The sequence below is a fragment of the Lepidochelys kempii genome, chromosome 1 (genome assembly GCF_965140285.1).
Source record: "Lepidochelys kempii isolate rLepKem1 chromosome 1, rLepKem1.hap1, whole genome shotgun sequence".
NCBI lineage: Eukaryota > Metazoa > Chordata > Testudines > Cheloniidae > Lepidochelys > Lepidochelys kempii.
The window spans coordinates 219,575,306-219,601,942 of record NC_136380.1 but is presented as its reverse complement, the minus strand read 5'-3'; the positions used below and the strand labels follow the sequence as shown (position 1 = coordinate 219,601,942).

The 26,637-nt window shown below is 43.6% G+C and overlaps 1 protein-coding gene across 8 annotated transcripts in view; it reads left to right on the top strand.

Moving 5' to 3' along the window:
• The window catches only part of TSPAN11 (tetraspanin 11), a 189,861-nt gene that overhangs the window by 53,817 nt on the left and 109,407 nt on the right, over positions 1-26,637 (top strand). For all 8 annotated transcript variants that reach the window (XM_073314474.1, XM_073314493.1, XM_078849111.1 and 5 more), the window contains one exon: positions 149-340. In XM_073314474.1, coding sequence (XP_073170575.1) covers positions 149-340 — 192 coding nt within the window. The remainder of the gene's footprint in view (positions 1-148; positions 341-26,637) is intronic.

The following is a 26,637-nucleotide window of genomic DNA, read 5'->3' as shown; positions in this document are numbered from 1 at the left end:
AGCACCGCCTGATGACTCCTAATTATTTATTAGAGCTGCCCAGTTAGCTGAAAAAGAGATTAAGCAAGATACAAGTTCTAAATGCCAGCTTAAAATATTTCAAAGTGTGGCTTCACCATGTACATTTCCTTCTCCTTGTGTGCCACAGGTGGGTGGTGCTGCAGTGATGGCTGTTGGCATATGGACCCTAGTTGAAAAAAGCGACTATCTGAATATCCTGGCATCTAGTACATTTGCCGTGTCTGCATGCATCCTGATCTTTGCAGGAGGTCTTGTGATGATTACAGGTTTTCTGGGATTCTGTGCAATCATCAGGGAACAAAGGAGCTGTCTTTCCGCAGTAAGTAACTGGATTTTATCTTTAATGGAAGCAGACTCTTACTAATAAGGATCTAATAATCCCTCTGTTGAAGAAAGAAGGACAGGTACAACATTCTGTTAGTGCCTTTACTTGGCCTGGAGGTGGAATATGGCATGAGGAAGTGTATCCTTTACCAAAAAAGCAACATCTTTTGAGGGCGGCTTCCCACTATGCCAAGCGTTTTCTTTTGTATTTGTGATGCAACTGAGAAACTATTACTGGATACCCATAAAATAAAACCATCTAAAGCAACTTTTAGCAGTTTTATCCAATCCAGGTTGGTTTCAGAAAAGCTCTAAAGTTACTGGTGAAAATGGACACAAAAGTGCAAAGTGCTGACTGCCACATCCAAACTCCGTGTTAAATGACCACAGAAAAATTGCAACTCTTTTTTCATCTGTTTTGCTCCCTATTTCTATCCAAAACTTCCATAACAAAAATGTTTGTTTTGCTTTTTACTTCGGTTCACCCTGCAGAGTCAATGTAGTTCAGAGGGAGGAAGTGGGAATCTATTCTGGCTTGTTCATTATTGACAGAATTATTTACTAAATGCCAATTAAATGTCCATTCAGTTACAGCTGGGCAAACCCACTGGCATTAGAGGAACTGCACAGGTTTCACTGAGGGCATGGTCTGAAGACAATGAGTTGCACATGTGCACTGATGTCAGAGGCAGCGGGAGCTCTCTTTGAGTGGGGGACGGAGGTGCATAATGAAACCTAAACAAACAAAGCACTGTACTAATCATAGGCAGTGGGGAGAATTGGGGCAGAGAGGGGAAGGAAGTGTTGGCGCTCTGCATGCTAAGCAAGGGAAGCTCCTGAGACTTGACAGAGGGAGATCGGCCAGCTCCAGGCTGGGAAGGGAGTTCCCGGTGTTTCATGTCCCTCTTGCCAGGGGTAGCTAGCTGCTCCCGGCCCAGTCACATCACCACAATTTCTACCTGGCCTGATCCCAGACACTGCAGTGGCCAATCCAGCCCCTCGGGATCCTGGTCTTGTCTCCACTCCAAGAAGCTGCAAAGCCCTACCCTGCCTGAGCAGCCTGAGCATGTGCAGTGTATGGAAGATTGCCTCACACATATGCAATTTACAGGGAGCACTGTTTCCCAGAATGTGTAGCAAAACAACTCACGGGGGTCAGGAAACATAGATCAGTCCCCATGATATTTCCATTGATGGCGGGCTAGTGCTTGCTGCCCCCTCATCCCCCAGTTCTGCCACCCCTGATTGAAGTCATAATTGGGCCACCAGAATCTTTATTACTGATGGTGTGCAAGAAACAAAAATCCCAGCTTGATTGTCAGACCCCAGGCTGAGTTTGCAGGGCTGGTAGTTAGAAAAACTACTTTTTACTTGCAAACTGAGCACATTTGCCTGGAGTCACTGAAAGACCAGAAACGTGGCATCCTGCAATGGTATTGTCACAGTGTCCGTTTTTAGAGATAAACCATCGCTTAAGAGCTGATGTTCCTGGTGGAGGAGTATAAAAGGAAATTAGCAGTTTGTATAAGTGATTAAACACCAAGTCAGACTTGAGTGGTTCATAGGCCTTGGGCTTGCTGTAAGCACAACGGTGAATGTCAACCTAGAAGAAAAATTCTTTGGTAGCAGTTTGTCCAGCAGTCTCCATTCAGTTTGCGAAGTAGTATCATAGAAGTGTAGGACTGGAAAGGACCTTGAGAGGCCATTTAGTGCAGTCCCCTGCACTTATGGCAGGACTAAGTAATAACTAGACCATTCCTGACAGGTGTTTGTCTAACCTGTTCTTAAAAACCTCCAATGACACAGATTCCACAACCTCCCTAGGCAATTTGTTCCAGTACTTAACTACCCTGACAGGAAGTTTTTCTTAATGTCCAGCCTAAATGTTCCTTGCTGCAATTTAAGCCCATTTGCTTCTTGTCCTATCCTCAGAGGCTGACGAGAATAGTTTTTCTCCCTCCTCCTTGTAACAACCTTGTATGTACTTGAAACTTGTTATCGTGTTCCTCCCTCCTTGATATTCTCTTCTCCAGACTAAACAAACACAGTTTTGTCAATCTTTTCTCATAGGTCATGTTTTCTAGACCTTTAATCATTTTGTTGCTCTTCTCTGGAGTTTCTCCAATTTGTTCACATCTTTCCTGAAATGTGGTGCCCAGAACCGGACACAATGCTCCTGCTGAGGCCTTATCAGTGCAGAGTAGAGCGGAATTACTTCTTGTGTCTTGCTTACAACATTCCTGCCAATAAATCCCAGAATGATGTTCACTTTTTTTTTTTCAACAGGGTTACACTGTTGACTCATATTTAGCTTGTGATCCACTGTAACCCCCAGATCCCTTTCTGCAATACTCCTTCCTAGGCAGTCACTTCCCATTTTGTATGTGTGCAGCTGATTGTTCCTTTCTAAGTGGAGTACTTTATATGTGTTGTTATTGAATTTCATCCTATTTACTTCAGACCATTTCTCCAATTAGTCCTGATCATTTTGAATTTTAATCGTATCCTCCAAAGCACTTGCAACCCCTCCCACCTTGGTATAATCCACAGATTTTGTAAATGTACTCTCTATGCCATTATTTAAATCATTGATGAGATATTGAACTGAACCAGACCCAGAACTGATCCCTGCAGGTCCCCACTTGATATGCCCTTCCAGTTTGACTGTGAACCACTGATAACTGCTCTCCGGGGAGGATTTTTATGCATCCACCTTATAGTAGCTCAATCTAGGTTGTATTCCCTAGTTTGTTTATGAAATGGTTATGCGAAACACTGTCAAAAGCCTGACTAAAGTCAAGATATTGCATATGTACATTCAGAGATTAATCCAGCACAGAGCTCTCTCCTCTCTTAAGGCCCTGTCTGCTGGAAGACCATCAAAAGTGCTGCCTCTATAGTGGCTGAGAGGGCTTTTCCCTAAGCATTCTGCCATTTTCTGAAGTTTCTTGGGATTGTAGTGAAGTCTTTCTCTTCCCCCCACCATCCTTCCTTTTCAGTTTCCCTCTTCTCACTCCCACATCCCAGGGCTGCCAGACATGTTGGATCTCCTTCTCATTTCCACTAAGGCCCCTTTATGCTTACATTTGCTTCACAACCCCTTTTCACTGCTAAAACAGTGTAAAGGGGCCTTAGTGTAAATGAGAATCGGATCCATTATCTCCAGAGGAGACATTTACAGGCTTGGGGGACAAATTTCTTATTTCCAGAGTAACCACTTGTGTTATAACAAAGAGTGTTGTGACTTCAGGGAGGCAACAAGTAGCAGAAGCAAATAAAATGTTAAGAAATGAATATGGGACTTTTCATTAGCTATGTCAGAGGGTAGCGGCCCACTGAAGGAATCTGGGCAGGGCCCAGCTACCTCTGACAGGACTCCAGAAGGGAGAATGAGGCAGCTCAGGTTCACCTGGGAGTAGTTAACTCACTGAGTAACTGGGAGGCTGTTAATTAGGCAAGGAAGCACCTGGCAATGATAAAAAGGTAAGGACGTCAGTTAGAGGAAAAGCTTCTGAGGAGACAGGTGGTTGATGGAGAGACAAGGGATTGTAGAGAGAGGACTCTGCCACAGATGGGTGAGACTGTTCCAGGCAAACTCAGAACTGGTCTACACGGGAACTTACATCAGCATACTGGTCTCTCTGGTGGGTGTGAAAAATCTACAGCCCGGAGACATGTAGTTAGGCCGACCTAACCCCAGGATAGACGGTGTTACTGCAGCTGGGCCACTGTAGTCCTTAAGTGTAGACATACCCTGACTCTGTAAAGAGGGAGAAACAGGGCAGGAGGCTGGGGAAGATAAGAGGTAGGAAGTAGCTCAGAAAACCGCAAGGGACTGAGAAGGATTGGTTCTGGGTGTTCCAAACAAGGGCCTGAGCTAGAACCGAGTGAAGGCTTGGTTCTGGGTTCCCCTACCTACCCCAGCCAGAGACTGTTGGAGAAGAAACTTTCAACCCAGGAGACCCAGGGTTGATTAGCCCCTACTAGAGCCACACTCCACTGCAAGGGGATACTCTGGAGACCATGGTGCCCCTTCTACAAGATATAAATAATCACAAATGGGAGGGAAATACAAGTAAAATGTGGTTATATTAATTCTAGCTCCCCAAAATTGGGATATAATTCCGGAGTCAGAAATGAACAGGAACTGATCTAATTCATCCATAACTCTAATTATTCAACTTCTTATTTTATGTCTCATGGGACGTCTTGAAAATGTGGGTTCACCTGTGCAGCAAATTAGGAACAATTTTGCTTTGATCTCATATAAACAGAATGAACTTCAGTTATCCACAAGATGTTAATGGCTCTCTTATAATGTGCCAGTGTCTCCCATTCACATGGGCTTTTTAACACTTTGTTCTGAATTTTATTGCATTATTTATTTATTTAGGGCCAAATCCATAAATGCCTATTCAAATAAAACTCCATGAAACACCAAAGGCTATTTTTGTGAAAAAATTTGAAATTTCAAAGTTGTTTGTACTTGACCAATTTTTCATTCCCTCCCCCACCCCACCCGCAATTTTTGTCATGACTTTTTAAGACATTTTCCTCCAAAATGTTATTGAAAACATTATCAGAAATAATATTGAAATGAGTATTGATATTTTTGTATACTAAAAAAAAAAGTTTTGCTACAATGAAAAATGCCAATAATCTTCATAGTGGTGTTTGAACGAATTTGTAGGGGGAAAATTGGTGGGGAAAGAGGAGAGAAATGGTTCATGGGAAAATGTCAACTATGTAAATTTGGAGGAAATCATTTTTGAGAAAAAGCCATTTTTCTCTGATGAATTGTTTTATTGATTTTTCTTATAAAACAGATAGTGAAAAAGTACGAAAAGGTTAATAACTTACAGCTTGTAAATGTTTCCAAATACTGCACATTTCACAGAATATCCATGCAATTATGCAGTTTTACGGCTTACCAAATCTACAAGACCAGACAACACAAAACCAGACAACACTATACAGATACAATGTGTGAAGTGGTGGTAACAGTAATAAAATAGAAGAAGACACATGAATAAGTAGAAGAGGAAAGAAGGGAACTAGGAGCGGGGACAGGGGAGGCGTTAGAGGGAATGGAGGGTATCACATTATTTGAGCTATCTTTCCACTTTTTTCATCCAGATGTATCTAGAAATGGGGTTCAATTTTTTTCAGATTCATATAACTGCTCTCTACAGCGATAAGCTATACTTTCTGTGGCTGTTAACTCTTGTTTGAAAAAGGTTGACCAGCTCTAGCTTTGAGTGATTAAGTTCTGATTAAGGACTTCTAGTTTAGATTCTCTGATTTCAGTAAAAAGAAAAGGACTTGTGGCACCTTAGAGACTAACAAGTTTATTTGAGCATAAGCTTTTGTGAGCTACAGCTCACTTCATCAGATGCATTCAGTGGAAAATACAGTGGGGAGATTTATATACACAGAGAACATGAAACAATGGGTGTTACCATACACACTGTAAGGAGAGTGATCAGGTAAGGTGAGCTATTACCAGCAGGAGAGTGGGGGCAGGGGGACCTTTGAAGTGATAATCAAGGTGGGCCATTTCCAGCAGTTGACAAGAACTGGGGTTTGAAAGTGCTCAGAAACTCTCAGGATCATGACCTGTGCTTACGCCCATGAAATGGCTTCAGTTAGATACAGGGGGCCCCACTATAACAGCTTGAAAATAAGCATGGTGCAAGCCAAATATGTCATACTGTGACTATTTTAACTGTAAGGCTATTAGTCATGCTTGATTACATATGGTTATCTTAATAAGAAGGATTGTATAGCAGCAGCGGCCCAAGAATTTGTACAGTCACTGCTTACGGATACACAGTTGAATCTAAATCTGAAACATTTTGTCTGCTAAAATGGTGAAAGTGCTTAAGGGAAGATTTAGATTATGCTTTTTACCTAATTGCACTCAAACTGGATTTTCAGCAGACTATTTTATTTATAAAAGTTTATTCATTAGTACTTTATTTAGCAATTTGCATTCATAGAACTCCAAGTGCATCACAAAGGGTGTGTGGGGTGGGGGGAGCAGAGTATATTATCCCCATTTTTAAGGTGGAGCAACTGAGGCACAGAACAGTGAACTGACTTTCCTAAGATTTCACAGCAAGTCAGTGTCAGAGCTGGGAATAGATCCCAAGTTTTTTGACTCCTAATCCTGTGCCCTATTTTACTAGTGACTAAACTGAGATTTCTCTCCACCCCAGAAAGATATTTAAAGTGTTATTTACAGGTATTGAAACCCCTGGAACAATCAGGAACTATATCAGTTGCAAAACCAAAAATGTATGTGTACGTGACTCTCTCAAATGTAAAAACAAGAGCAGAGGTATTTCACAGTATGTAACAGTTATTTAGTTAAATAGTAATTGATTGCTGGTTCTATTTCCCCAGCCCTAAAAAAACACAAAAAATCCTGCCATAGAAAAGTCATCATCTTTTATTTCATTTTCTTTTCCTTCACTCTTGTTTCAAATTTGAGCATTGACATACTACTGACACTCTGCATATTATGAAGGCAAATGAACTGATGAACAAACCTTGGCTGCACAGCCGTGCTCTGAGCCAAGATAAAATCTATAACTAATATGAGTAATGCATTGTACAAGAAGGCTGCCATATGGAGCCATTCATTATCCCTATGCATTTGTTATAACAGAGAGAGAGATGAGTACTCGCCTTAAATGAGCCAAATTATATTTCAGCCTGTTGCAGGACTACACTGAATAACTATTAAAATGAAAGTCATAATGAACATAAAAGCAAATTGCCTCCACTGGATTTTCTCTAGCGAACAAACATCACATAATGATTGTCAAAAAAATAGCTTTTTCCAATAGATATATTGCACCTTTAAGCTATGCAACACTGACTCAAATCTTCTGGCGGGTCAAACAAGAGGATGGCTACACCAACATCATCTAACTGTTGTTACTGAGTTTAGGGCTCGTGTGAAGTACTAGCCTGTTTGCCTACAAATGAATTGCAGGTGCAAACATGAAGGTACTAATTAAGGGCTGGCAAAAATGTTTCCATTTAAGGTTCTTTTTTTTTTTTTAAGGCAAGTAGCAACTTTCAAAACTCATTTTGTCAAAAACACAATTTTCCCACTGAAAATTTTTACCAGTCCTAATTAGTACCTTCATATTTGCACTTGCAATTCATTTGGAGGACAAATGGAAGCATATGCAGTGCCTCTAGTGCACCAACAATCCTGTTGTGAAGAGGTGTAAGTACTCAGTTTTGTATGAGGGTCAGATGTTACTAGGACAAAATGCAGACACGAATGGGAGTCCACCCTTTTTGGAAATTAGCAGAGCATTGTAATATCTGAGATGAAATCTGTGAGGTGGAAAAAGCTAGTTTTAAATTGTTGGTCGCCAAGTAATTTTGTTTTTAAAATGTTCAGAGACATAAGAAATGGCAGGCAGCTCTACTATTTGTTCCTCTTACTGCCAACTCAGAGGTGTGGCTCTCACGATTTAGTTACAGGGAACACCGTAGTTAAGACAGAGCAAAAGGAGCACAATTATTAACCATGGCTATTTTATTAAAGAAAGGAAAATAAAATATTAGACAAAACAACACACAACCAAATTCAAATGATAAACTGTTTCCTTATATTACAGTTTCTTTTGTATGCCTTTATGTGGAGACCTTTTACAGAGATTACACATTTGAGAGTGGAACACCTCTCGGGGACATTTTTTTTCTTGGTAAGATAAAACCAAAAGTATGTTGTTTTCCAGAATTATTGTGAGTTCATTTTTAATATCTTATTAGTAAGGCTACAATTTTGTCACGGAGGTCACAGGAGTCACGGAATCCGTGACTTCCAGAGACCTCAGTGACTTCAGGCTGCAGTGACTGGGAGCTGCAGGGTACCCCTGCCACCCACAGTGGGGCCCCGAGCTCTCAGCTGCCCTGAGCTGCGGGGGACCCCACAGCTCCCATCCGCTGCGGGAGATGGAGGCCCCTGGAGCTCTGAGCCAGGGCCCTCACAGCTGCCCAGCCGCTGCGGGTGGTGTGGGGGCAGCTCTCCGTTTTGTCACAGATATTTTTCTAAAAATATCTGACAAAATCTTAGCCTTATTTATTAGATACTTAAGTGTTTAGGGATGGGCAAAATAATTTGTTTAAGGGCAAGTGAAACCTGTCTAGTCAGAAATAATCTAAACAATTTGAGCAAAGTAAGTAATCTTAACAAAATCCCATGAAATTGAAGAAGATACGTAAATTAGTTATTTAGCTCCTTAAGTGGCTTCTTCTATCTTAAAACAGTCCAGTAACAAATATTATGAATTTTTAATCTAGTTATATCCCACTATTAGGAGTTTAAATCTCATTGCTTGGCAGTGTCTTAATAACGTTTCTTTCACCAATTCATGTTGAAGTTTCGGAAAGGTTTCCCTTAGATTGGTTTCTTTTTGAGTCTTCACTGTTTTGTTTTTTATTCATTTATTTGTGGCAGTGTGCTTGTAGAGATGGACAGGATGAGTCATGGAGTGCTTGCTGCCTATGTAAGGTAGCAGAGGGTGTCTATCCTACAAAACAAAACTCCACAAGCTTGTTTCTGCACATTCTGGTTCTTTGGCTGGAGGTTTTAACATGAAATGTCTTTAGGATTTTGAACACCCTTCTCTGTGGGTAATAGTGGCCAGATTTTAAAGATATTTAGGCAAGGGAAATCGTGCTTCACCAATCTATTAGAATTTTTTGAGGGGGTCAACAAACGTGGACAAGGGTGATCCAATGGATATAGTGTACTTGGATTTTCAGAAAGCCTTTGACAAGGTCCCTCACCAAAAGGTATTTTAAAACAAAGTAAGTTATTATGGGATAAGAGGGAAAGTCCTCTCATATCACTAACTGGTTAAAAGACAGAAAACAAAGGGTAAGTTTGTTTTCAGAATGGAGAGTGGTAAACAGTGGTTTTCTCCAGGGATCTATATTGACACCAGTGTTGTTCAGAATTATTCATAAATGATCTGGAAAAAGGGGTAAACACTGAGGTGGCAAAGATTGCAGATGGTACAAAATTACTCAAGATAATTAAGTCCAAAGCAAACTGCGAAGAGTTACAAAGGGATCTCACAAAACTGGGTGACTGGGCAACAAAATGGCAGATGAAATTCAATGTTGATCAATGTGAAGTAATGCACATTGGAAAACATAATCCCAACTAGATATACAAAATGATATGGTCTAAATTAGCTGTTACCGCTCAAAAAAGAGATCTTGGAGTCATTGTGGATAGTTCTCTGAAAACATCCACTCAATGTGCAGCAGTGGTCAAAAAAGCTAACAGTGTTAGGAACCATTAGGAAAGGGATAGATAATAAGGAAGTAAATATCATAATGCCGCTATATAAATCTATGTACACCCACACCTTGAATACCACATGCAGTTCCTGTTACCCCATCCCAAAAAAGATATTAGAAATGGAAAAGGTACAGAGATGAGCAACAAAAATGATTAAGGGTATGGAACAGCTTCCATATGAGTAAACAGAATGTTGGGAATCATTAAGAAAGAGATGGATAATAAGACAGGAAATATCATATTGCCTCTATATAAATCCATGGTACACCCACAGCTTGAATACTGTGTGCAGATGTGGTTGCCCCATCTCAAAAAAGATATACTGGAATTGTAAACGGTTCAGAAAAGGGCAACAGAAATTATTGGGGGTATGGAACAGCTTCCGTATGAGGAGAGATTAAAAAGACTGGGAAAGAGATGACTAAGAGGGAATATGATAGAGGTCTATAAAATCATGACTGGCGTGGAGAAAGTGAACAAGGAAGTGTTATTTACTCCTTCTCATAACACAAGAACCTGAGGTCACCCAATGAAATTGATAGGCGGCAGCTTTAAAACAAACAAAAGAAGGTACTTATTCACACAGTGCACAGTCAACCTGTGGAACTCACTGCCAGGGGTTTTAGTAAAGGCCAAAAGTATAACTGGTTTCAAAAAAGCATTAGATAAGTTCGTGGAGAATAGGTCCATCAATGGCTATTAGCCAAGATGGTCAGGGATGCAACCCCATGCTCTGGATGTCCCTAAGCCTCTGACTGCCAGATACTGGGACTGGATGACAGGGGATGGATCACTTGGTAATTACCCTGGTCAGTTCATTCCCCTTGAAGCATCTGGCATTGGCCACTGTCAGAAGATAGGATACTGGGCTAGATTAGATCATTGGTCTGACCCAGTGTGGCTGTTCTTATGTTCATTTTAGATGCATGGAAGTGCTTAGTGGGATTTTCAAAAGTGCCTAAGACCCTATTGATTTCAATGGGGGGTTACATGCTTGGCTCCTTTTAAAAATCCCATTAGACACATCTCTGCATCTTTAGGTGCCTTTAAAAATCACTCCCTTAGTGTCTGTTGTGGCTTAAACTGGTTCCCCATTTCCTCCAGTTAATGCTTTGTGTGTAGTTTATTAATTATATGACATACTCAATGTTTAAAACAAACCCATGATCAGTGACTACCAAAGCTAGCGGCTATACTATCTCTCAGTCCCAAAGATTGTTCCATCACTTATTTTTGTATGATAAAATAGTTTGTGCATCTCTAACCATTTGGAAGCAATGTGAAATTAGCTTATTGGTCGTGCTAATCAAATTAGGAGTAAGTGACATGTTTTTTCCAGTAATGGATGTGCACAGTAGTTTTGGGGCTTTAAAGATGAATTAATCCCCCAGGAGTGTGAAAATGTCATCGGAAAGCCTATGTGTCAAATTGTCTAATTTGATTAGTTTGTTTGAAATGGGTAAGGAAATTGCTCTTTGTTTGGCATGATGTGCTTCTGTTATGGGGTAATCTGTTTGATTTTTGCACACTTGACAATGGCTTTAATGAGTTGCACTCTCACAAGGAAGACTGTGTTTCATCGCTGGATGCGGAAAGCTATTTCATCAATGCCCATCAGCTAGCTGTACACACAAACTAATTGTATAGCCGTCTCTGGGCAGGCCCCAAAAGGGTGGCTGTGTTGTGGGAAATGGCTTTGTGCAGTTCTGAGCATTTTGTGTCTCACGAATTCCTCATCAGATTTGCTCAGATTAAAAACACAAATACTTTTTTCCAAGACCCAGCATTCTCTGCTTGAAATTTGAGGGCTCAGTCCTCCACTATGTTGAGTTTACACTGGCAAAGAGGGGCAGCTGGGGACCAAAATGGCCCTCATGTAATTTAGACCAGTGGTTCGCAACCTTTTGGGGATCAGGGCCCATTTATAAATGTTTATGGCCTGTTGTGAACCAGTAAATAGTTCGGGGGTGGATGCCCTGAGGTGGTTCTGCTTGGGCCCTGATCCCCAGGGGTCCTGCTCAGCATTCACCCCACAGTGGCAGCTCCTGCAGCTGCTGTGCTGGGGGGCTGGCTAGGCTTGGCTCTCCACTTCAGGTGTTGCAACCTCCAGGGTTGCAGTGCTGCTCAGGTTTGGCTCCGCCTCCCTGAGTGGACCAAATTTGCGTGAGTGGAGTGGTAATCTGGCTCATGGGGTGGCAGAGCCACTCACTCAAATTTGGCTTATCTGGGCTCCTGTCATCACGAGAGCTGGGCCAAACCTAAGTGGCACTGGGACCCCACAGGTTCCAGTGCCTAGAGTAGGGAGGTGAGCCCAGTCATAGGACAGGAGCTGCCACGCACCTCTTTGAAACATTCTCGCAATCTGATTTTGGCTCCTGACCCATGGGTTGAGAAACCTTGACTTAGAGCAGCTCCAGGGCTGCTGTAAATTATGCTGCCTGCTCCAGAGACTGCAGGGACTGAGGATCTGGCAGCTTGCTGTGTGCTTACCCTGCCTGTCCCGACATGGGCACACCTGTCCCTATTCCTTCCCATCCCAGATAAGCCTTCTATGCCAAGATGACAGGAGGAAATCTCCATTGCCCTCTTTAGGGCAGCTTTCTGGGTACAGTGCAAAGCAGCCAGAACCGAAACCCAAGCCTGAGCCCTGAAAGTCAAGCCTGGGTTCTTTCTGACTCATGCATCATCACTATTAATAAAAGATTCTGCAGACCAGATGCTGGAGTCACTTTACAATCTTAGTTATCTTCAAATTCTGTCTTCAGTTATACCTATGTCACCCCCATTATCTTTAATAGGATTTTGCGGGTGTAAATGAGGGCAGAATTTGGCACTAGAATTGGAATTTGGTTTCCAAATCTGTTTGTGAGGCCAGAATAAAATCCAACTCCATCTCTCTGAGCTGTGTTGTCTCTGAAGGGCTATCCGGACTGAAAATTTATTAGGGTCTCTAAAGTGAATAAGTGTTACTCTCAACATACTCGGGAAGCAGATGTTGAGCACTAAAGTGCTATTTTTATATAACAATTTTCAGAGCAGAAGCATACTTTAATACAGCCTTAAAAATTCCTATTCACCCACGCACCTGGGATGAGTAATGTTTTTTGACATATAAGCAAAATGATTTTCTTTCCATTGTCATGGTAAGGGTGGGAGAGTAGATTTTTATAGTATGTGCTTAAACTGTGAGAGAGGTTAGACACACCTGGGCATTCTGTACAGGAGAAATTACTTGGTGCTCAACAAAAGCACACAAGCAGATACCAAGCTAGCTGCATTGCAAGTGTTTAAAGCCTGGGGAGTAAGTATTCTTTTCATTTCATAGCTCAGAGTGAAGTCTGTTGGTAAAATGACCTCCTATGAGGTCATAAGGAAAGTCAGACTCATAAATCATGAGGTTCAGTAACTTGGAAACAGCAGCCACAAATACATCATGTGACTCTTGTAAAACCATAGTCAGAGATGGAAGCTGTGCTCACACCTCGTTATCCAGCCAAATCACAGTTGGGGCTGCAAATATATCCCTAACAGTAGAACCCAGGGCTGACAGAGGAAACCATTTTCCTTGAGCAAAAGGCCTAGGCTCTCCAGGTGGTGGCAGACTTTTCCTCAGTTTTCTTAGCCCTATTCATTTATCAAAACAGCCTGTAAGATAGGTTAGGGGAGTGGTTCTCAACCTTGCCAAACTACTGTACCCCTTTCAGGAGTCTGATTTGTCTTGCGAACCCCCAAGTTTCACTTCATTTAAAAACTACTTGCTTACAAAATCAGACATAAAAATACAAAAGCGTCACACCACATTACCGAAAAATTGCTCACTTTCTCATTTTTGCCACAATTATAAATCGATTGGAATATAAATATTGTACTTACATAGCAGTGTATAGTATATAGAGCAGTATAAACAAGTCATTGTCTGTATGAAATTTTAGTTTGTACTGACTTCACTAGTGCTTTTTATGTAGCCTCTTGTAAAACTAGGCAAATACCTAGAGAATTTGATGTAACCCCTGGAAGACCTCTGCGTACCCCCAGGGGTAAACGTACCAGAACCAGTGGGTTAGGGAACACCTTGCCAACAGAAGCAGCTCTAGTCTTTGCCGGCGAGCATGGAAACAATTTTCAGCACCCTCAACTCCACTCCCAGTGTCTGAACGAAAAAAAAGCCGACCAACCAGAGTGCAAAGTATCTCCCCCCAAACCCCCCTTCCCAAGAAGTACAGTGCCCAGAGTAACCAGCCTGCTTGCCCTAGAACTGGCCTTGCCTCCCAATATGGGAAGAAAATACAGGGGTGTAAGGTACTGGGTTGTCCCCAACCCAGAAAGGTCCCCACTGCCACACCCAGGTTCTCTTTCCAGGTACAGACGTTCCTCGACTTACACAAGCGTTCCGTTCCAGAACATCTTGCGTAATTCGAATTTTGCGTAAGTCAGAAACGTATCTCCGACCATTACGCAAAAACAAAACCCCTATTTCTAGCTTACGGAACTTTTTCTGTAAGTGCGGATTTGTGTAAATCGGGTTTGCGTAACCCGGGGAGCGTCTATACAATTTTATTTCCTAAACATAAGCAAAACACAAAACCGTTCTTCAGCCCACCCTGGGCTACGGCTCCCAGGAGATTTTCCCCTTTGCCTCTCTCAGTCCTTCCTGATTCAGGGCCAACTGCAGGATTCTTCTATGCTCTTTTAACTGAGCACCAGCTACCTGGACTTTCTCCCAGGAGGCCCCTTTTCTGCTGCAGATTTCCACTGCTTTGCCTCCTCCCCTCCCCCGGGGACTCTGGAGACCTCTCCCAGGGAACCTCCTGCTTCCCCTTCCTTACTTGAGGGCCTGGCTCTTTATAGCCCCAGGTACTGCTTGCCCACTTAATTGGCCGGACTGAGAGCACCAGTTCTAGCACAGGTAAGTTGGACCTGCTTCATTTAAAGGGAATAGACACCCCGTCACAATTAGGCACTAAAACAAGAACTCCAAAATATAGTATAGCTAGGAGTGGCTCAGAACCCCAGAATCCAAGCTCTTTCCTTTCTTGAGCTCTGATCTCTGAAAAGAGGGTGAACAGAACCTCTGTTAAATTCACAGGTTAATATAAATTATGAGTTGCTGCAAATGCCATGGAGACAGAAAAATAATACAAAGGGACCGTGAGAAGTTAGGAATAGGAACAGAGAAATGCAATTTGAGGGGGAAAATGATCTGAAAGCCAGACACTTTGGGAGACACTTGGGAAGCTGTATCAATTCTCAGTAATGGTGAAAGAGGCTAAGAAGTGACAAAGCAGACAAATTTGCAGTGCAGGATGGCAGCAGAAAGGGCCACCGCCATGTGGGCTTATGTAAACAGAAGCGTCACATGCCATAGCAGGGAGGCTATGGTTCTGGTAAAAATATACCTGGAGTATTGTTTTCTGGCCTCACTGCAAGGCAGATGTTGTCATCCAAAAAGCATTTTGACAAAAACAGCAACAATTATTACAGGGCTGGAGGAATTAATTTTCTAAAATAATAATAATTTTATAATTATTTATAATTATAAAAATAAGATTATAAAAGAGTGCTTATAAATATGTCTACCTTGGCTAAACAAACACTAAGTGGAAAGGAGGGGCGGGGAAGGGGCTGAGGGGAGACAGGATAACAGTCTACTGTGTGTAAGTAAACAAGTCTTAAATTCATCATTAGTTCTCTCACGTAAACGTCTTTACACAGTTATGGGAATAGAAAAAAAACCCACCCTGAATTAAAAACCATTAATAACTGGAAGCACAGAGATCTAATATCTCTAATGGTAACATCAGTCAGTCTGTATTCCCTAGCCTAGATGCTACCATGATTGGGCACTTAATAAACAGATTAGATGGATAGATTCCCTGCAGTGTACAAATAATATTGGTCCAAAAAAAGCAAAAATACATTAATCATTTTAAAACAAGTGGAGACTCTTTTATCTCCAATATCAGACAAGCTTCCTGACTCCCATAACTGACTAATATCTCACTTTGTACAGGGCCACACCGACTATTTGGAAGCCATAGGCATTTGCTCCTACCCCTTGAACCCTTGCCCCTTTGTCACTCTGTTTGGTGGAGGGAAGCCTACTGCTCTGGACTCAGCATCTGTAGCGAGCTCACTACTCTGCAGTTGTCCCTCCCTGGGGGTCAGGGGGGGTAGCTTCCTGATCATAGAATCATAGAATATCAGGGTTGGAAGGGACCCCAGAAGGTCATCTAGTCCAACCCCCTGCTCAAAGCAGGACCAATTCCCAGTTAAATTATCCCAGCCAGGGCTTTGTCAAGCCTGACCTTAAAAACCTCTAAGGAAGGAGATTCTACCACCTCCCTAGGTAATGCATTCCAGTGTTTCACCACCCTCTTAGTGAAAAAGTTTTTCCTAATATCCAATCTAAACCTCCCCCACTGCAACTTGAGACCATTACTCCTCGTTCTGTCATCTGCTACCATTGAGAACAGTCTAGAGCCATCCTCTTTGGAACCCCCTTTCAGGTAGTTGAAAGCAGCTATCAAATCCCCCCTCATTCTTCTCTTCTGCAGGCTAAACAATCCCAGCTCCCTCAGCCTCTCCTCATAACTCATGTGTTCCAGTCCCCTAATAATTTTTGTTGCCCTTTGCTGGACTCTCTCCAATTTATCCACATCCTTCTTGAAGTGTGGGGCCCAAAACTGGACACAGTACTCCAGATGAGGCCTCACCAATGTCGAATAGAGGGGAACGATCACGTCCCTCGATCTGCTCGCTATGCCCCTACTTATACATCCCAAAATGCCATTGGCCTTCTTGGCAACAAGGGCACACTGCTGACTCATATCCAGCTTCTCGTCCACTGTCACCCCTAGGTCCTTTTCCACAGAACTGCTGCCTAGCCATTCGGTCCCTAGTCTGTAGCTGTGCATTGGTTCTTCCGTCCTAAGTGCAGGACCCTGCACTTATCCTTATTGAACCTCATCAGATTTCTTTTGGCCCAATCCTCCAATTTGTCTAGGTCTTTCTGTATCCTATCCCTCCCCTCCAGCGTATCTACCACTCCTCCCAGTTTAGTTTTGATGAGAGGCAGCATAAGACACAGGGACCAGAGAATCAGGGTCCATATGTACAACCATGGAAATAGTTAATTCCAGACAAACTGTGTATAAACTTCAGTAATTAAACATAAAATTTGGCCATGTTGCAGCATGTGTGGGCTCACTAGGGGAGCATTTTTCCACTGCTTCTTGGAATATGATGTTATCTTATTATTGTGGAAAGTGACCTGTCAGCATTTCTTTGATTTAACCCAGTCACAGTGATTCTGGTATTTTTTCCATGAAGAGAATAGATAGCTACGTTACCAAGTCACTTAACATGCATTGGCCATACAATGTGCTTCACTAAAGCAAATATGAAGCTTTAGGACTGCATCATCTGGATCATCAGTTGCAACTTGGAAGAGAAAATTTACCTCCTACATCAAAAGGGCAAGACTAGTGGTACATTACACACTCTCTTTCCTCTGTCTCTGGGCTTTTTCTTTGGAAACCTTTGAAACTGATGTCTTCTGAATTAAGCAAAATTTTAAAGCACTCACCTCCCCAAACCCAAATGAAGATCAGGTGTAGTTAACCGGACACTTAATCATAGTTTAACAAACATCCTTCCTGCTGTTTATGAATAATATTTTAGAATAGTGAAACAGTTTTAAGAAATATAATTTACTTTCCACTGTCTATGCTGCTCGCTTACATTCTGCGCTGCTTTCGTGATGGACAGTGGAACTAATCTATTTCACATATATATCTAGTCAGGGGCTCTGATGCTCTGCTCACACTGGTTTTATTCCAGTGTTATTCCAATGACTGTAATGGAGTTTCTCTGGATTTACACTAGTGTGGATCAGAGGAGAATCAGGCCCAATGTCTGATACATATGCACTAGCGCAGGACGTTTATAAGCTCCAGTTCAAAAAAGCCCTGTTCAGGAAGGATTCTTAAGCACATCAAGTCACAGAGATTGAAGCATATGCTTCAAGTTAAATGTATTAGTTCTGAATTGTGTTGATACAGCTTTGGCATGGATTAGTGTTCCATAACTGGGCCTTTGATTGAGTAACTGGGGAAGGGTCTGTTGCAGAGAAAGGAATTTCTGTCATTGCTAGGCTTCTGCAGAGTGTCCTTCTCGTTCAGTCCTAGGGGTTAGAGATAGAAAAGACATAGTGGGTCACCTTGCCCTTTGCCTGGATCCAGGGCAATGTGTTTCCTATGCATTTTCTAATGTTTTTGCCAGTGTACTTTGGAAAGCCCAAATGCTGGTGTTTCCCCTGTTGCCTTGAATTTCAGTTGGGAACTTCTTTCTGATACTCAATTTAAACATTTCCTTTCTTCATCTCATCCTATTGCTCAGTGTTATACACAGCTCTACTGCACTAAATAATTCTTCTCCCTGTTTAGGGCACAATCGTGAGCCTTCCGGTGTGCCCATGGGGGAGAAAAATGGGCTGTAAGACGTCCCCTTTTACTGCTCTGTGGGCTATCCATGGTACTGGAACCTGGCAGGGGAAGGGTTAGAGCAGCTGCTGGCTACTCCACTTCCTGTGCGGGAGAGCAGGGAGTGGACAGGCAGCGGTGGGGAGAAGGCAAATCAGTGTTCTGCCTCCAGGGCACAAGCCAGTGAATCAGAGCCACTGCAGAAAGGGAATTAACTCTGTACCTTTTGTGTAGCTTATTTCACCACTGGAGCCGGGGGGACCACGAACCAGGAGTGAAATACTGTCCTCACTGTAGTCAATAGAAGTTTTGCCATTGATTTCATTTGGGCTATGATTTCACCCCATATTGTGACTGAGTCACCATCTGGTTCTTTTCCTGCTCCTGGGAAAGCCCAACTATGTAGTGCCCTTTGCTTGGTCTGGATTGGAGGGTTACAATCCAGCATTTAGATCCTTAATATAATTGTAGATCCTAATTTTCTTCCCTTAGCCAAGCTGTAGTGAACATATTCAGCTCTTTTAGGCCTTGAAATCTGCATTAAAAGTCATGTGGGGGCAAACTCCTGCTCCCTTGGTGACCTACAGTGACTTAGACACACCACAGCAGGACACATCATGGGCCTGGCTGTGTGGTGGAAAGTGCAGGATCAGGCCTTAATCTTTCTTCATGGATCAGTCCCTCCAGCCCTCTGATCATTTTTTATGGCTGTTCTTTCAAATTTCTCAATACCTTTCTAATATTCAGGTGCCCAGCAGGGAACACATTGTTCCTGCTATTGTCTTCCCATAACTCTCATCTCTATAGCATAATGCTTCTGTGTATGCTGGTCAACATTGCATTGGCCTTTTTTTGCATATTTCAATTTGCATCGACTGCCCCCACCCCAGGTCCCTCCTTATCATTCTTGGTGTCCCAGTTTCAGATTATTTCCCCCCATATGCTTTACCTTGCATTTTTCCAAGACGAATCTCATTTTGTTATCATAGATGATTAGCATTGGAAGAGATCTCAGGAGGTCATGTAGTCCACCCCCCTGCTCAAAGCAGGACCAATCCCCAACTAAATCATCCCAGCCAGGGCTTTGTCAAGCCAGGCCTTAAAAACCTCTAAGGATGGAGATTCCACCACCTTCCTGAAGCATTCTACTTATTTCAGAGATAAGGAAACTTAGGCACAGACAGAAGGGATTAATTTACCAAGGCTCACACAATGCATCTGTGGAATAGAACCATGACCTCTTGACTCCCAAGTCCTGTGCTTTAGCCTCAAGATCACCTGAGAAACTTTTCACATTTCTAATCACTCTACACCCGTTGGTATTATTTATTTGTCCTCTCTGTCCAAGTTAGTATGGTTAATTTAGAATTCTGCAGGGGTAATGTAGGCACGCAGAATGTAGTAACCCAAATTGGAATTTGTCTAGGATGCGCTGGCTGACACTCTTGCTCTCAGCAAATGTGCCCTGAAATGTTTAATGACCAAGGATGCATAATGTCCCCTAATACTGTGCTGGGGTGTTGTGCCTGTATTGACTCAAAATGAAGAGTCCCTCTTTTTAAATAGCAAACAGTACTTCTTGCAGCATCCTGAATTTTCCTGTTAGATCTCCTAGTGAAGTACTAGGCAAGCTTGACCGTTGTATAGCTAGTGAGCTGACAGGCTTAGGGCCATACTTTCCAAAGAGCTGAGCTCCCTTTGAGGCATCTAAATAAGGGTCACATTTGAAAACATGCTCAGTATGCAACAGGCTGAGCTCTTCTGAAAATGTGCCATTTATTTTTGTGCCTCACTGAGAGCTGAGGCCTTTGAAAATCTGGCCCCACTTGTGGTTACTGATCTCCTTTGAACACCTGGCCCAGAGTGATTGTAAATTTGCATGGTAGATTTTGTTTAAGCAACCATTACAATCATATTAGATTTTTGACTCTGAAGTACTATCTTAATTATTCTTAAACTCTTCCTTTCCTCAGTATCAAAACTTGAGGGAATTGTAAGAGACTATCGAAAATACATCCCACAATGTGTTAAAATAAGTCCAGCAAAAACAGGAATCCAGTAGAGGAAGTAAACATGATGAAAGATAAGAACTTTGAGTCCAACTTCACTTTAATTCAGAGGGAAATACAGAGAAAGCTGTACTTAAGAGACCATTCTCTGGGAAATAATTTTATCCGACCATCTTCTCATCTACAAGAGTTTTATGGGCTATATTCCAAAAATAAAATATTTGACAATGAATATAGGTTTTGAAAAATAATGATGTGCATTTAAAAATGATTAGACAATAATGATATATCTCAGCCAGTGCTGACACCACTATCAACTTATGAAATATACAAGTAGAAAGAGAGAATGAAATGTAAATTATTAAAGGAAGAACTTTCTACTGAGAGCACGTAAGGAAAAATTGATAATGCAAACTGACAGAATTGAAGCATGATGACTCTCTTGTTTGTAAGAGTGTGATGAGATAGGGTTATATTTTTAGTAGAGTATCACTTCCTTGGATGTCAGCTTTCCGGATCTCATTCTGTTAAGCAAAATTAAAGTTCTTATTATTAGACCTTGATTAATTGCTCTCGTATCTAGATAAAATGTAAGATAATCAGGGCTGTGATTTTTTAAAAGTTTTTAGAAAAAGTCATATTTGTGATGAAAATAGCAAGAAATGTGGGAATTTTTTTTTAATATATGGGCTAGCCCGGGTATTGGTGTGTACCTAATATAATTTTCCAGCATATGCTATTTTCTACAATCGATGGGTTTGATTGTCCTTCTCACTTATACTGATATAAAAGTTGCTTGGATTTAGAACTATTGTGAGAATAGAATCAGGCCCTATTTGTGTTCCAAAAGAGACTGGGTGTAGTTTCTCTTATAAGCCCTTTAAATGGCTCATGTGTTGCAAAAGATTCTTATACAGCCAAACTTCCATTAACTTCTGGATTCAGGATTTGCCTTCTGGATTAGAAAGCAATCTCTAGTTCAGTAAGGTTCCCTTATTACGAGGATCATTTATGGACCCAAAGATTGTGTCCTTTGATCAAATTCCCAGGTGTCTCTGTAACATTGAAATTGTTCCCAAGGGATCTTGGGATGTGCCCTTGCAAAAGTCAGTTCGACTCTCATGAAAGTATTTATTTGGGGGTATTTTCCCAGTAGAAGTGTCTCCTTAAATGCTTCCACATGCTTGCCAAGACACTTAAGACTAGGCAAACTAGACTGGTGAGATTAGGCAGAATTGCCGGAGTGCTGTTCTTAGGGTATGTCTACACTACGGAATAAGGTCGAATTTATAGAAGTTGGTTTTTTAGAAATCGTTTTTATATATTCAAGTGTGTGTGTCCCCACAGAAAATGCTCTAAGTGCATTAAGTGCATTAACTCGGCGGAGTGCTTCCACAGTACCGAGGCTAGAGTCGACTTCCGGAGCGTTGCACTGTGGGTGGCTATCCCACAGTTCCCGCAGTCTCCGCTCCCCATTGGAATTCTGGGTTGAGATCCCAATGCCTGATGGGGCTAAAACATTGTCGCGGGTGGTTCTGGGTACATATCGCCAGGCCCCCGTTCCCTCCCTCCGTGAAAGCAAGGGCAGACAATCGTTTCGCACCTTTTTTCCTGAGTTACCTGTGCAGATGCCATACCACGGCAAGCATGGAGCCCGCTCAGGTAACCGTCACCGTATGTCTCCTGGGTGCTGGCAGACGCGGTACGGCATTGCTACACAGTAGCAGCAACCCATTGCCTTCTGGCAGCAGATGGTACAATACGACTGGTAGCCGTCATCGTCATGTCCGAGGTGCTCCTGGCCACGTCGGCTGGGAGCGCCTGGGCAGACATGGGCGCAGGGACTAAATTTGGAGTGACTTGACCAGGTCATTCTCTTTAGTCCTGCAGTCAGTCCTATTGAATCTATGGTGAGCAGGCAGGCAATACGGATTGCTAGCAGTCGTACTGTACCATCTTCTGCCGGGCAGGCAAGAGATGAGGATGGCTAGCAGTCGTACTGTACCATCTTCTGCCGAGCAGCCATGAGATGTGGATGGCATGCAGTCCTTCTGCACCGTCTGCTGCCAGCCAAAGATGTAAAAGATAGATGGAGTGGATCAAAACAAGAAATAGACCAGATTTGTTTTGTATTCATTTGCTTCCCGCCCCCCCCTGTCTAGGGGACTCATTCCTCTAGGTCACACTGCAGTCACTCACAGAGAAGGTGCAGCGAGGTAAATCTAGCCATGTATCAATCAGAGGCCAGGCTAAGCTCCTTGTTCCAATAAGAACAATAATTTAGGTGCACCATTTCTTATTGGAACCCTCCGTGAAGTCCTGCCTGAAATACTCCTTGATGTAAAGCCACCCCCTTTGTTGATTTTAGCTCCCTGAAGCCAACCCTGTAAGTCGTGTCATCAGTCGCCCTTCCCTCCGGCAGAGCAACAGCAGACAATTGTTCCGCGCCTTTTTTCTGTGCGGACGCCATACCAAGGCATGCATGGAGGCCGCTCAGCTCACTTTGGCAATTAGGAGCACATTAAACACCACACGCATTATCCAGCAGTATATGCAGCACCGGAACCTGGCAAAGCGATACCGGACGAGGAGGCGACATCAGCGCGGTCACGTGAGTGATCAGGACATGGACACAGATTTCTCTGAAAGCATGGGCCCTGCCAATGCATGCATCATGGTCCTAATGGGGCAGGTTCATGCTGTGGAACGCCGATTCTGGGCTCGGGAAACAAGCACAGACTGGTGGGACCGCATAGTGTTGCAGGTCTGGGACGATTCCCAGTGGCTGCGAAACTTTCGCATGCGTAAGGGCACTTTCATGGAACTTTGTGACTTGCTTTCCCCTGCCCTGAAGCGCATGAATACCAAGATGAGAGCAGCCCTCACAGTCGAGAAGCGAGTGGCGATAGCCCTGTGGAAGCTTGCAACGCCAGACAGCTACCGGTCAGTTGGGAATCAATTTGGAGTGGGCAAATCTACTGTTGGGGCTGCTGTGATGCAAGTAGCCCACGCAATCAAAGATCTGCTGATATCAAGGGTAGTGACCTTGGAAATGTGCAGGTCATAGTGGATGGCTTTGCTGCAATGGGATTCTCTAACTGTGGTGCGGCCATAGACGGAACCCATATCCCTATCTTGGCACTGGAGCACCAAGCCGCCGAGTACATAAACCGCAAGGGGTACTTTTCGATAGTGCTGCAAGCTCTGGTGGATCACAAGGGACGTTTCACCAACATCAACGTGGGATGGCCGGGAAAGGTACATGACGCTCGCATCTTCAGGAACTCTGGTCTGTTTCAAAAGCTGCAGGAAGGGACTTTATTCCCAGACCAGAAAATAACTGTTGGGGATGTTGAAATGCCTATATGTATCCTTGGGGACCCAGCCTGCCCCTTAATGCCATGGCTCATGAAGCCGTACACAGGCAGCCTGGACAGTAATCAGGAGCTGTTCAACTACAGGCTGAGCAAGTGCAGAATGGTGGTAGAATGTGCATTTGGACGTTTAAAGGCGCGCTGGTGCAGTTTACTGACTCGCTTAGACCTCAGCGAAACCAATATTCCCACTGTTATTACTGCTTGCTGTGTGCTCCACAATATCTGTGAGAGTAAGGGGGAGACGTTTATGGCGGGGTGGGAGGTTGAGGCAAATCGCCTGGCTGCTGGTTACGCGCAGCCAGACACCAGGGCGGTTAGAAGAGCACAGGAGGGCGCGGTACGCATCAGAGAAGCTTTGAAAACCAGTTTCATGACTGGCCAGGCTACGGTGTGAAAGTTCTGTTTGTTTCTCCTTGATGAAACCCCCCGCCCCTTGGTTCACTCTACTTCCTTGTAAGCTAATCCCCTCCCCTCCTCCCTTCGATCACTGCTTGCAGAGGCAATAAAGTCATTGTTGCTTCACATTCATGCATTCTTTATTTATTCATCACACAAATAGGGGGATGACTACCAAGGTAGCCCAGGAGGGGTGGTGGAGGAGGGAAGGAAAATGCCACACAGCACTTTAAAAGTTTACAACTTTAAAATTTATTGAATGCCAGCCTTCTTTTTTTTGGGCAATCCTCTGTGGCGGAGTGGCTGGTTGGCCGGTGGCCCCCCCCACCGCGTTCTTGGGCGTCTGGGTGTGGAGGCTGTGGAACTTGGGGAGGAGGGCAGTTGGTTACACAGGGGCTGCAGTGGCAGTCTGTGCTCCAGCTGCCTTTGGTGCAGCTCAACCATACACTGGAGCATACTGGTTTGGTCCTCCAGCAGCCTCAGCATTGAATCCTGCCTCCTCTCATCACGCTGCCGCCACATTTGAGCTTCAGCCCTGTCTTCAGCCCGCCACTTACTCTCTTCAGCCCACCACCTCTCCTCCCGGTCATTTTGTGCTTTCCTGCACTCTGACATTATTTGCCTCCACGCATTCGTCTGTGCTCTGTCAGTGTGGGAGGACAGCAGGAGCTCAGAGAACATTTCATCTCGAGTGCATTTTTTTTTCTTTCTAAGCTTCACTAGCCTCTGGGAAGGAGAAGATCCTGTGATCATTGAAACACATGCAGCTGGTGGAGAGAAAAAAAGGGACAACGTTATTTTAAAAGACACATTTTATAAAACAGTGGCTACACTCTTTCAGGGTAAACCTTGCTGTTAACATTACATACATAGCACATGTGCTTTCGTTACAAGGTCGCATTTTGCCTCCCCCCACCGCGTGGCTACCCCCTCAACCCTCCCCCCTTCTTGTGGCTAACAGCGGGGAACATTTCTGTTTAGCCACAGGCAAACAGCCCAGCAGGAATGGGCTCCTCTGAGTGTCCCCTGAAGAAAAGCACTCTATTTCAACCAGGTGACCATGAATTATATCTCACTCTCCTGAGGATAACACAGAGAGATAAAGAACGGATGTTGTTTGAACGCCAGCAAACATACACTGCAATGCTTTGTTGTACAATGATTCCCGAGTACCTGTTACTGGCCTGGAGTGGTAAAGTGTCCTACCATGAAGGACGCAATAAGGCTGCCCTCCCCAGAAACCTTTTGCAAAGGCTTTGGGAGTATATCCAGGAGAGCCGCGAATGCCAGGGCAAAGTAATCCTTTCACATGCTTGCTTTTAAACCATGTATAGTATTTTAAAAGGTACACTCACCGGAGGTCCCTTCTCCGCCTGCTGGGTCCAGGAGACAGCCTTGGGTGGGTTCGGGGGGTACTGGCTCCAGGTCCATGGTGAGAAACAGTTCCTGGCTGTCAGGAAAACCGGTTTCTCCGCTTGCTTGCTGTGAGCTATCTACAACCTCATCATCATCTTCTCCTTCTCCTTCTCTTTCTTCGTCCCCAAAACCTGCTTCCGTATTGCCTCCATCTCCATTGAAGGAGTCAAACAACATGGCTGGGGTAGTGGTGGCTGAACCCCCTAAAATGGCATGCAGCTCATCATAGAAGCGGCATGTTTGGGGCTCTGACCCGGAGCGGCCGTTCGCCTCTCTGGTTTTCTGGTAGGCTTGCCTCAGCTCCTTCAGTTTCACGCGGCACTGCTTCGGGTCCCTGTTATGGCCTCTGTCCTTCATGCCCTGGGAGATTTTGACAAAGGTTTTGGCATTTCGAAAACTGGAACGGAGTTCTGATAGCACGGATTCCTCTCCCCATACAGCGATCAGATCCCGTACCTCCCGTTCAGTCCATGCTGGAGCTCTTTTGCGATTCTGGGACTCCATCATGGTCACCTCTGCTGATGAGCTCTGCATGGTCACCTGCAGCTTGCCACGCTGGCCAAACAGGAAATGAGATTCAAAAGTTCGCGGTTCTTTTCCTGTCTACCTGGCCAGTGCATCTGAGTTGAGAGTGCTGTCCAGAGCAGTCAAAATGGAGCACTCTGGGATAGCTCCCGGAGGCCAATACCGTCGAATTGTGTCCACAGTACCCCAAATTCGAGCCGGCAAGGCCGATTTAAGCGCTAATCCACTTGTCAGGGGTGGAGTAAGGAAATCGATTTTAAGAGCCCTTTAAGTCGAAATAAAGGGCTTCATCATGTGGACGGGTGCAGGTTTACATCGATTTAATGCTGCTAAATTCGACCTAAAGTCCTAGTGTAGACCAGGGCTTAAACTACCCATGCTGACAGTAGATCTGGGCAAGTGCTAAAGAAACCAGTGACACATTCTGTTACAAAATGTCCCCCAGAAATATTTTTGTGAGGGTTGACTGACTCTCATTAGGGCAAAGCCTGAATTCTTCAGTGATTAGGAATTCAAGTAAAGTCTCAAATGATCCTAAAATGTGTAACATTTTGGAATACGGTCTGTATGTAGCCCTAGGAACCTGTCTAAGACACCAGACTCTCTTCTTGTTCTTTATTATGCTGCCGTGAGGGACAGAAAGGTGAATCAAAGGTGATTTAGATGAGTCCCAATTTTGCAATAGGCCGAATCCTGAAATTGCCTCAATTCCTGCCCTGAGATCCTTGCACATCTCTGCTTAGCTCTACAAGCCC